At 36.5% G+C, this 12,663-nt stretch overlaps 1 protein-coding gene across 11 annotated transcripts in view; it reads left to right on the top strand.

Moving 5' to 3' along the window:
• ncam1a (neural cell adhesion molecule 1a) overlaps nucleotides 1-12,663 on the top strand; it is a 255,652-nt gene that overhangs the window by 196,330 nt on the left and 46,659 nt on the right. For all 11 annotated transcript variants that reach the window (XM_051876836.1, XM_051876831.1, XM_051876832.1 and 8 more), the window contains 4 exons: nucleotides 873-1,023; nucleotides 3,221-3,405; nucleotides 6,230-6,326; nucleotides 8,415-8,582. In XM_051876836.1, the coding sequence (XP_051732796.1) occupies nucleotides 873-1,023; nucleotides 3,221-3,405; nucleotides 6,230-6,326; nucleotides 8,415-8,582 (601 nt within the window). The remainder of the gene's footprint in view (nucleotides 1-872; nucleotides 1,024-3,220; nucleotides 3,406-6,229; nucleotides 6,327-8,414; nucleotides 8,583-12,663) is intronic.

The following is a 12,663-nucleotide window of genomic DNA, read 5'->3' as shown; positions in this document are numbered from 1 at the left end:
ACCAGAGATGGGCAGCGGAGTAAATGCAGTACGAGCTAAAGAGCATGCGCTTGTGTGCGGACTGGAGCCGGGAAGAAAAAACTGTTAGCAGATTGTCCCAGCTGTGTTGTTTAAATAGGCTTTGAGGAGAAAAGGCTTTAAAGTGGCCCCTGCTGTGTGGTCCACTTCATTATTGATCCCTGCCTCACTGTCTCCCAAAATACCCCCCTGAGTCCTAGACAGAGGCTGAAACACAAAGAAATACCATACTCTTCCCTTCAACTGTCACCTGTAGTTGTGTGAAGGAATGATATTAAAAAACCTGGATCGTTTTTCACAGAAGAAATGAAAAATGTCATCATTTTCTCACCCTTTTGTCTTTCCAAACTTGTATGACAGACCTACAGTTTGGTATTCAAAAGAAAACATTTCCTTGGTTGGGCTGAATCATTCGTTTGAGTCAGATCGTTCCAGTAAATCAGTTGAATGATTCATTCACAGATGGACATCACTGCTTCTCTCATTTATGTGGTGGATGTCAAGATTTTATTCGAAAATCTTACATTTTAGTCGGTTTCTCACTCCAAATAACTCATCTAGAAGTTAAATATGAGTACTTTTACAATACTTTTATGGTTCTTTTGAGTCAGTTGTGAAGCTTCCTCAGAATGTCGTCTTTTGAGTTTCATGCTGTATAAAAATGTCATACAGGTTTGGAACAGCATGAGGGTAAGAAAATGATGATTTTTAATTTCATTTTATTTGGGTGAACTATGACTTTAAAGATCCCTTTATTCCTCTAACACTACCATTTAGGTTTATCTTCGACTAATTTCATTGTATTTTACATATCTTTTTCTTACTCTCACTCTCTATTTTCTTTTTTTCCCTAGAGTCTGGATGGCAACGTGATTGTGCGCAGTGATGCTCGTGTGTCCTCTCTGACTCTAAAGTACGTGCAGTTCACCGATGCCGGCCAGTACCTCTGCACTGCCCGCAACTCCATTGGTCAGGACATCCAGAGCATGTACCTGGAAGTGCGCTGTAAGCTGAACACTAAACTTCTCTCTTTGTCCTTTTTTGTTATTTGTCTTGTGTTCAGGGCAAATGTTTCAAAGCTCAGTGAAGTGGACAGATTGTGTTTTTCAATGTTCCTTTGATCTTTGTTGGCTACTGTCCTGTTTTTGGATGCTGGACCTATAGCATTGTTCAGACTGTCAGTCCAAATCCGATTTTTGTGCATATCCGATCATATTTAGCAAGTGTGAACTGCAGAAAAATCACATGAAATGTGGTTTTTACGAATCCGTTTCAAGCTACATTCATATGTGGTTTGAAATCCTATTCAGATCGCATTTCTGGAAATCCTTTTCAGTCTGACGGATTGTGTGTGGGTTTTTGTGTGCTTTCTCACACCATGTAAAACGTAAATGTCAGATGTTGTTATAGGAAACGTTGCTGCAGAAACAAGGTTGTGTTGCTGCACAGTGCCAGTTGAGCAGAAAATTATATTGTGGTACACAGTGTGGACAGTCAATAATTTAGATCAGATTCCAATTGGATACACCATTAATCGGATGTAGACTGACAGTGTGAACAAAGCCTATGAGGGTCCTGACTAACTAACTAACTAACTTAACTATCAAGACTGCTTTGTTTACTAGAAGAAGCAGCTAAATTTTGTTAGCTGAACCCACCACAGACCAGCATAAACCAGCTTAAACAGCATGGAAATGGTCTTTTTAGCACAATATTCACAGATGTTATTCACTGATTTTTTTATGATATGAAACAATCAGTCGTTTATCTTCTTTTTTGAGTTTGTAACAAAAGAAACTGATAGAAATTGATGGTTTGAGGGCTTTTTATATAGTATGTCTGTTCGACAAATTAAAGTCAATTTCCATCAAAATAACTCAGCTCAAATAACAGTGCCATATACTCGGATGTGTTTTATAGCTTTTGGGCTTATTTCTTACAGTCAGAGCTCTTCATATAAAATGAAATACTACCATCTTCACATTCTTAAAAGTCAATTTTCAGAGAAAATGCTTATTTTATCAGATTATGTTTACTGGAGTTGGCTGAGTGCACTTGTGTGCCATTTTGCCAGGTAGAGAATTACAGTAAAGCTAGCTTTAAAGTTATTTTCATCTGCTTGTGCATTTTAAAGCATTTCCACAATCTAATTCAGAAAAGTAGAAGGGAGTGAAGCTTGAAGTGCAATGAAAGTCTAATTGGATTAATTTTTCTTGCCCTAAAAATCTTCTCCCATTCCTGAGATAGCATCACAATGTGCAATTGATAGAAATTGTGTGGAAATGCAGTTTGCCACAGCCTGGTTTGTGAGTAATCAGCTTCTTGGTTGAGTGCATGGAGCGTTTCGCAGTAATTAGCGATAAGAAAAGGTGCTTTGTCTGCTTCAAATGATCCTAGATGAGATTGTTCACTCCCATACTGCGACACTTTCGGTCTGGGCTAGAGTCACTTCTTCTGTGTGTAGAAAAGCATGACTCTACATTTCTTTTATTTCCCACTTTTTACTTCAAGTTTACATTTGAAAGAGTTTTTCCCCCCTTTTACTTGGTTGTTTATGTTGTTTTATTGAAATAGAGCTCAACCTCACAGTAAAAGTGGAGTCTCGGGCTGGCAGCTAGTAGGAAAGACTGTTTATTCTAGCCTTTTTGAATCAGTAAGCATCTTCATGCAAAGTTTCACTGTTTACTTAACGTGTTCACCTAATATTGCACATGAAATCATTTTGAGCCTTGCGTTTCCCAATATTTATTTCAGGCACTGTTGTGATAAGATTTCATTGTCTGTTTCATCCAAAGAGAGACATTATGTTTTGGGGGGGTTGCCCAGATTATCTAAGTAGCGGTGTTGCAGCCTGTGGTCCTGAGATAGCGATAAGATTTGAGTGGATATGTGTCTTATCAGAACAGCTTTATGGGAAATGTGATTACTCAACTGCATGTATCAATCCCGGAGTGGAAAGTCTAGTTAGCAGAGGTGAACATCAGGGGAGCAACACTCACAACAGACAATAGAATTCATGCTAGAGCTACCGCCTGGTCTGTAATAGCAGATATCAGAAATTGCAATTCTGAAAGGTAGTTGAGGGGATGATGGTTAATGTATGCCAGCTGGAAGCCATCATATTCTTTGCCTCAAGGTCTTTCTCTATAACAGTCCTTGTGTTGGTTGCACTTTGCTGACACTGTGTACTGTATAATTACAGATTCTCCAAAGATCCAGGGCCCTGCGGCGGTGGTCACCTGGGAGGGTAATCCGGCTAACATCACCTGCGAGGCCCTCGCTCACCCGGCCGCTTCCGTTTTGTGGTTCCGTGATGGCCAGATGCTGCCTAGCGCTAATACCACAAACATCAAGATCTACAACACTCCCGCAGTCAGCTTCCTGGAGGTACGGCATCACCACTCAAACCCATCAGCCTTTAGATGCCCCCTCATTAAAGTTTCAACACTAAAGACATGTTTGACACTAATAATTGCTTTCTGAGCTCATTTTCAGTATACTTCAGCACTCTGTAGCATTTGATACTAAATCATAGCAATAGTGCCTGCATTGAGAAAACACAATAATTACTGTTTTTTTTTCTTCCTGATAACCTATGTTCTTCGTTTATGTACAAAATAGTGCTGGTATACACATTTGCACATCCATATCAGCCCACAAGTGCTGAGAATATAATGACTTGTTTTTATCGTGTGGCAGTATAATTCATGTCATTTCAGTTCTTCATACGTAGCTTGACTTTTTGATTTTGTTTTTGCATTACTGGCTGATAGCATTAATTACAATAATTAAGTTGCTTTCTGTATAACAACACATTGTGAATGACCAGCATGGAGCGTATTGTTTTTAGAGTCTTGCAAAGCACAGATTGTAATATTTAATCTATTGCGTCTAAATACAGAAAATATTACATTTTATGAAATTTTCTCTGTAGATGCCTTTTGAGGTCAGATCACAGCATTATGAGCCTTCATTATAATAGTTAAATTTACATCTTAAAGGGTTAGTTCACCCAAAAATGAAAATTATCCCATGATTTACTCACCTTCAAGCCATCCTAGGTGTATGTCTTTTTTCAGACAAACACAATCAGAGATATATTTAAAAATATCCTTGCCCCTTCAAGCTTTATAATGGTTGTGAATGGGGGGCCACATTTTGAAGCCCAAAAAAAAAAATGCATCCATACATAATAAAAGTAATCCATACGGCTCCAGGGGGTTAATAAAGGCCTTCTGAAGCAAAGCTTTACATTTTTCTAAGAAAAATATCCATATTTAAAACTTTATAAATTCAGATAACTAGCTTCCGGTGGACGACCATACGCATACTGCGCAAGTCAACTTGCGCCAAATGAGTAACCCCCTGACACAGGATGAAGGAGTATCATAAGCTTAGACGCCTCTCACAGTTCAAACAAACAGGGCTGGGCAACAAATTCAAGCTCCTCTTCTCTTATATAAAAATTCTCTGACATTTCTCTTTAAAATTTCTCATTTTAGACTTCTAATTCATGACCAGTGTTTTGTTTTTCTCTATCTTCTGCGCTTCCGCGTTCATTATTACGTTGTGCGTCAGGTCAGGGGATAGTCTTCCACTGCAAATTGATGCGTACAGCCGTCTGCTGAAAGCTAGTTATTATAGTTAATAAAGTTTTAAATATGTAACCCTGGACCACAAAACCAGTCATAAGGGTAATTTTTTTGAAATTGAGATTTATACATCATCTGGATGGGACAATATTTGGCCGAGATACAACTATTTGAAAATCTGGAATCTGAGGGTGCAAAAAAATCTAAATATTGAGAAAATCACCTTTAAAGTTGTCCAAATGAAGTCCTTAGCAACGCATATCCACACGCAAAAGTAAAATTTTGATATATGTATTTACGGTAGGAAATTTACAAAATATCTTCATAGAACATGATCTTTACTTAATATCCTAATGATTTTTGGCATAAAAGAAAAAATCGATAATTTTGGCCCATACGGCTATTGTTAAAAATATACCCGTGAAACTTATGACTGGTTTTGTGGTCCAGGGTCACATATGGATATTTTTCTTACAAAAACCCATCGCTTCACTTCAGAAGGCCTTTATTAACCGCCTGGAGCTGCATGGATTACTTTTATTATGGATGGATGCATTTTTTTTTTTTTTTTGCTTCAAAATGTGGCCCCCCATTCACAACCATTATAAAGCTTAGAGGAGCAAGGATACTTTTATCTCCGTTATTTTAAATATATCTCCGATTGTGTTCGTCTGAAAGAAGAAAGTCATATACACCTTTGATGGCTTGAGGGTGAGTAAATCATGGGATAATTTTCATTTTTGGTATGAACTAATCCTTTAAGCAGCAAATATACAGTGTTTACTTGACTTTTTAATGCTGCACAAAGTCTGCATAAAACTTTTTGCATAGGAATCGCTATCACAGGAAATTATACATCTCGAAGTTTGATTATTGATTGGCAAGCACAGCTAATCGATTTTACAAAATTACATCGAACATGCAGATTTACACAATGTAGCAGCAGTATAAAAATGTTGCATTAGCCACTTTCAGTTTAACTGTTTTTAGAAAGTCTTAGGAACTTTTTTTTAGATTAAAACCACATTCTAGAAAAGCTTTATTTTGTCACAGTCAAATATTTACTGATTTTATATTTTTATAAATATATTTAATATCTATTTATTTAAATATTTATAATATTTACTGGTCTTAAATCTTTAGTGCTTACCTGGTTTTGAGATTTACACTTTCTAAATGACATAAATCAGCGATGCTATTATACACTTCCACAAACACTCGCACATGATGTCACACTTTGGGCTCTGTCTCGTGGTTCTCAGTAAGGTGGCTTAAGATATGCAGTACACAACAACATGTGAGGTTATTTTTGACCGTTTTGTGAAGCTTGAAATTTTCTCTGTCACTCTCTCTGTTCCCATGGCACATTTTGCTGTTGAAGCTAATGGAGTCAGTACGCTGCCATTCTCTCTCTGTCTCTCTCTGTCTCTCTCTCTCCCTCTCTCTCTGTCACTCAATAATTATTGAGCAAGTTGAATGCCAGCAGTGCAGAACAGGAGGTCACTGCTATTGCCAAGGCAATGAGCTTCCCTTAAGCAGCTAATGTCTATGTCATGCTAGCTAAGTCAGAAGAGAGGTGGTGCCTTGACATGTCTTTCTTTTTTTTTTTTTCCTGACAGGTCACTCCAGAGTCCCAGAACGACTTTGGCAGTTACAACTGTACGGCTACTAATGTCATCGGCACAGAGTCAAAGGAATTCGTTTTGGTTCAAGCAGGTTTGTAAATGTTCAGAGGATGATGAACAAAGTTAGTAACTGTTTTACACTTATGAAACGCTATCAAACACAAATTGTTGTCATTCTTGAGATTCTAATTAGGTGTTCGCAAATCATTTCTCACAAACGGTGTCTTAACACTGGAAAACCACTTCTAAAATCCCCCTTGGTACCCATTCATAATACACACGGTACACGAAAGGTAAATCTCCCCCAGACTGAGATGTTTTAGCTTTAGATCAGAGCCTGCGCTCGTATTTTTTAGGCTGAGACTCTTGGGTAATAAAAACAGCGGGGTATAATTTTCAGGCTGCAGATTCGACGGTTAAATGCGACGCTGCCTCTGATATTTTTGGTGCTCTGTAAAGTGGGGCAGATGTGAAATGGTGTGGAAGGCAGTGAGGTGATTATTTAGTCTCAATGCGATGAGGCAGTGCAGGAGTGACGCCTCTTTTCTACCTCACATGATTTAGAGCCACCACACTCCCACAACCACAGTTTTTATTGTGCGATAAAGTCACATTTCTCTAAAAGTGTTTTACTGAGTAAATGTGTTTTGTGAGGGAAGGAGATTCATTTTAAAAGATTTGTATATTGGTTGAATTATATTGTTAGTAAACCTTTTTGTAGGGGAAAAAATCAGTTTTATGCCCTCTCTAACTCATTATTTTGCAACTCCATGCCATCTAACTCGGTTGTTTAGGTTAGGTTTAATAGAATAAGTTGACATGTACTTGCGAAGTTGCATACAGTATAGTCAGTGGAATGTCTGAATATCTGTTATTAAGCAGACAGTCTACTAATACTCTAATGACTGGTAGTTGCAAAGTTACTTAAAGTTAGTAGAATGTCTAAAGTGGACAATCAAAATAAAGTGTTACCATCTTTTCTTCCCTATTGTGATGTATATATCCAAATGAAATGGCTTCTCAAACAAGAGAAAATGTAGTGCGGGACTTGATTTTGTCCATCGGGAGTCCTTGTGGGTTGTTATTGCTGCAGTCTTAATTGATTATCTTTAGATAATTCTAACTATTTTCCTTACAAATATAAAACATTTGTATTCAAACTTATTATGCCTGCATGGCCTTATGCGATTCCATTATGGTACAATGTTGCCTTGAGGCAAAACAGTTTTTATGTCTTCTAAAACATTTGATGATATATAATGTAAAGTTCTTGAAAATACTTATTTACTTACCAGTGAAGGTGACTCATATTTTTTTGTGAGCGATTAGCTGGACACAAATAAGTGAAAAATGCACTTTTCATTGGAGAAAATATGGGGAGCCATGTGATATGTGCTGAAACAGGACACAAAATGGAGCCCTGTGGGTCATGTGACCACTTTTTTTTTGCACTTTCATTGATTAGTATTTGAGTTCTTCTGCCCTGAGATAGGTTTGATCAATAGATTGGTGTCTTATTTTATTAAAAACAAACTAAAATAGACTATGTTGCCTGCAGGCAATTTAAAGACTTAAATGATCAGGGAGCTGGTCTCAAAAAATGATCAGATTCATGTTTCTAACTTTGGGATTCTTGAGGAGGACATGCAGAGATTAGACACAGCCAGGGCCGACTGAAGGTTTGGCAAACTTCCCCACATTTAAAGGAGAACGTGTCTAATTTCAGCGACTAAACGAAATTGCAGTCTATGTTTGAAACTTGTTTAAAAACAGTAGTTTACCCATTTATTTATCTGTCCAATGTCCAAAGGTTGCAGAAGTTCAAAACAAGCCTTTTTATAGCTTAGTTTCTATCTGAAAGTTACGGTATGTTTTCATAGTACATCAAACTCTTCTATCTCAGAAGTTCAAAGAAAATTTGATTTCTCATGATATGAGCACTTTAAACATTATTTTGGTTTGTCTGAAAGATATTTTACTCGTGCTTCAGGGAAAAACTGTACTGGCCACTGCAATAACAGTTCCCTTGGTGAACCGTTCCCCAAGCCTATAACAATTTTTCATTGTTTCAGTTTGTCTATTGCCTCACTCACATTTTTGTGGTGCCCTGCTTGTGTGCGCAGAGCAGTATGCTAGATATATTCCAGTGTGTGCTTATAAGTGTGTGTGTGTTCTCTAGATGTGCCTTCGGCCCCCTCTATCGAGCGCGTGGAGCCTTATTCCAGCACAGCAATGGTGGAGTTTGATGAGCCTGCCTCCAGTGGAGGAGTGCCTATCCTTAAGTACAAGGCTGAATGGAGGATAGCAGGCCAAGACTGGACTGACAGAGAGTATGAGGCTGAGGATGGTAAGTAGCCAACACACACTCACACACATGCGCTATAATAACATTTATTCAGAACTGGAAGCAATGAAGAGAGAAAAACTAGATAGATGAGGCTTTTGGGAGGCTATAAAAGCTTTTCTTCATTTGTATGAAGGTCAGGCCCTTGTTTTTATAGCATTGTTTTGTACCGAAAGGACCACAGATTCTCAGATGATTGTATTAGGACAGGGATTTTAACTGAGTTACATTGTTTTTAAAAACATCATCCTAAAGCAGATGTGATGTGGCAAGATTTCAGTGACAAGCAATTTTTCTTTCTGTGCTGAAAGCAAAAATGCTGTGAAATAAAACTACAGCCAATCAGAATAGTGTGTGCTTGTACACTTTCTCGCACTTGTAACACACTGTACTGGGAATTGTGAGATTTAAAATAAGACATTTTGAAATAAGAAGTAGGTATATTGTGAGATATGAGGTCACACTGTGCGATATAAAGATATAAAGTCACAACTATGAGATATTAAGTCACACTGTGAAATACAATGTCACAAGTAAAATTAATAAAAGTGTCAATTGTGAGATAGTCAAATCATGAAATATAAAGTAACAAAGACACTGTAAAATACAAAATCACAGTTATAAGTAACAAAGTCACAATTTTGAGATATAAATTCACATTGCAAAATTCAAAGTCACAGTTATAGGTAACAAAGTCGCAATTGCTAGTAAAATCACATTGCGAAATACAAAGTTGCAGTTTTAAAAAAAAAAGGCGCAATGGCCAAATATTATGTCACGTATTTGGATATGGTGAAATTGTAAGAAATTAAGGCACAATAACAATAAAGTAGCAGTTACATTAAAGTCACAATAAAGCCACATTTGTGAGATATGTAGTTGCAAATTAACTCAGATGGAAATGGGCTTCCATAGATTTGTCGTGTGATATCTGATGTTTCTTAAATGCCACAATTTCACAATCTCTCTGAGGTTTGTTCATGTTTAAAGGGTTAGTTCACCCAAAAACGAAATTTCTGTCATTAAGTACTCACCCTCATGTCGTTCCACACCTGTAAGACCTTCGTTCATCTTCAGAACACAAATTAAGATATTTTTTATGAAAAGGTGCAATGAAGTTGCTGCCTATGTGTGGATCAGATACCCTCAGATTTCATCAAAAATATCCTAATTTGTGTTCCGAAGATGAACGAATCTTATGGGTGTGGAACGACATGAGGGTGAGTAATTAATGACAAAAAAATTATTTTGGGGTGAGCTAACCCTTTAAGGTTTAGCATTCATGAGGAGCTGGATTTTGGTCCAGTGAGGTTTCATTGTGGACAAAATGTAGTGTTGCTCATCTCTGTTGCAGCTAGTTAGGACCGAAATTTTGACAAACAAGGAAGAGCTTTTATTGCTTGTCAATTTGTTGCTTTGCGTCCAGTTAAGATGCTGCGTTACACATACAGAAGAAAACAGCAGTCTCTATGACTCACAAACAGCCAGCCTCCTGTGGTCAATATAACAACCAAACACTTTCCACAGCTGCTAGCCATTTCAAATTGTGGCAAAATAACCTTCCCCGCTGCCATAAAACCTCTTTCATTGGCGATATTGCTTGGCAAGCATGAAATGCAATGCAGAGTTGACCAAAAATAGAATGCGCAAATGTGAGAAAGGGACAGGGTTCACTTGAATGCTAAATAAGAGTGCTCGGAGCAGTTGTCACAGCCTGACATGTGCTCTGTTTGTCTGTGGGTACTGTCTGTCTCTCGGGGTGGCGGGGGGGAGAGATGTCAGTTTGCTCACTGCTGACAGCCTGCTCGCTCTGCCAGACCTCCTTGGGACATGCGTCAGAACAAGCCTCACACACACAAACGCAGCCTTTCACGAATCAGTCTACCAGCCACCTACACACACACAAACCCCTGCTCAGCCAATGTCTTTTTGATCACTCAACCTTTTGTCAGTCAGTCAGTCTCTAATGCATAAGACTGGCATGTGATACACTCATGTAACATTCTCAAACACAATGTATCAGACTGAATGAGTATAAAAAAATCACAAGCAGAACATTTCTGGCCGTTGTTGATGAATGATTGATGTATGATATCAAGAATGAATTCTTTTGAAATGATTCTTTTTAGTGGTTTAGTCTAATCACTCAAATAGAGAACTTTTGAAGGTAACATTAATGAAAAACTATACCACATTTCATATTTTATAACATAATTGAAAACATGGTGATGAACAGCGAACTAATACTGAACTGAAGCAATATCACAAGGAAGAATGCTGTTATTCTTTAAACAGTTCTGTACGCTACCATTCAAATGTTTGGGGTCGGTACGATTTAGTAAAGACATATATAATGTTAGAAAAGATTAAAATAAAAGCTGTTCTTTTGAGCTTTAAGTTAAAGGATCAAATTAAAGGCATTAAAGGAACCATGTATCATGGTTTCCTGAAAAATATAAGCAGCACAGCCGTTTTTAACTGTTATAATAATAAGAAATGTAAATTGAGCTGCAAATTAGCTTATTTGAATGATTTCTGAAGGATCATGTGACATTAAAAACTGGAGAAATGGATGCTAAAAATTCAGCTTTGCCATAACAGGAATAAATTACAAATTTAAAAAAAGGGACATTTATTTTCAGTTATAATTATATTACAAAATATTAACTTTTACTGTCTACTATATTACCATAACTTTATTTTACTGACTTTATGATAAAATAAATGTGATGCGATCTGGGAAAACTCACTTCACTACTGAGTTGCTGTCCTCTTCAGGGTAACGTTTGCGAGTCTCATAATTTTTCGTGTTCATCCCTATTTCAAAATAAATGAACATGCCTTTTCAGTATCACTGCAAAAAATGCTTTTCTTACTTAGTATTTTTGTCTCGTTTCCAGTCCAAAATCTTGTAATTTTACTTATCTAGTAAATGCTTCTTGATTTAAGAATGTTTAGATATTTGGACTGGAAATAAGACAAAAAATACTAAGTAAGAAAAACATTTTTTGCAGTGAAAATATTCTTGTTGCAAATTAATAAATTACTGCTCCTCTGTACTTTATTTTGATAATCAAAACCAATTTGTTTTCATGCCAAGAGTTCAAAATATAATATCCCAATCTTTTTTTTAATGTTTTAATTATGTTTAATAGAGGTTGAATTCAAATCAAATACTGCCAAACTGCCCATGCTACTTCTGAAAAGGATGTCTACTTCATAAAAAATGTACAAAAATAATGAAATATATGGTTCAAATCATCTAGTGAAAAAGTTTGGTACTGCGCCCAAACAAAATCTTACTGAAAGCTCATTTCTTGAGATATCAACATAAAATTTGGAATGTTGATATTTTTAGCTTTGATTTTCTTGCAGTTTAAGAGTAAAACATGCTTTGTAATATATTATTATAAATTATAAACAATTATATTTTTACATTTTCATAAACTTAAATTTTTATTTCACTTTTATAATTTATTTCACTTCTACAATAATTTGTCAAGTGTCTTCTTTAACACAAGACCCACCTTAGGTCTATATTCCAAAGCATTCTTGAATTACAACCATTTATGTTTGGATAGTGCATTTTCATGTCTATGCGAAAAAAGGGGGTGACAGTTATTTAAACCTGCTTTTCTCAAAATTCCGTTCCTGGAAATCATAGCAATCAGCCGACTTCAGATAACCATAACTTTTGTTACAGACAAGCTATGAAAGAAATAAAAAAAAGATTTGAAAAGGGCTCAAATCTAGCTTTCATATGGTATCAAAACCTGTGATAGGTAAAATTTCACCATGTTATGGGTTTTCGTAGATCACATCACAAATGCAGCATTGGTGAGCATAGAGATTTTTTTTTCTTCTAAGATTTCTAAAGAAATCTTTCCAACCACAAACTTTTAAATGGTAGTATAACTTAATTAATTTATATTTTAGACAAAATGTGGCCAGTTATTTTGTTTACTTTTGTTCCCCCAAAGATTGTCCAATGTAATTAGACAACAAGAACTAGTGGTTGTATAATACGAAAATAAAATGTAAAATGCTGCATGGGGATCTCTGGGAAACTTCTGAGTGATGACTC

Source organism: Ctenopharyngodon idella, chromosome 21 (genome assembly GCF_019924925.1).
Source record: "Ctenopharyngodon idella isolate HZGC_01 chromosome 21, HZGC01, whole genome shotgun sequence".
NCBI classification, from domain to species: domain Eukaryota; kingdom Metazoa; phylum Chordata; class Actinopteri; order Cypriniformes; family Xenocyprididae; genus Ctenopharyngodon; species Ctenopharyngodon idella.
This window is presented reverse-complemented; position numbering and strand designations above follow the sequence as displayed.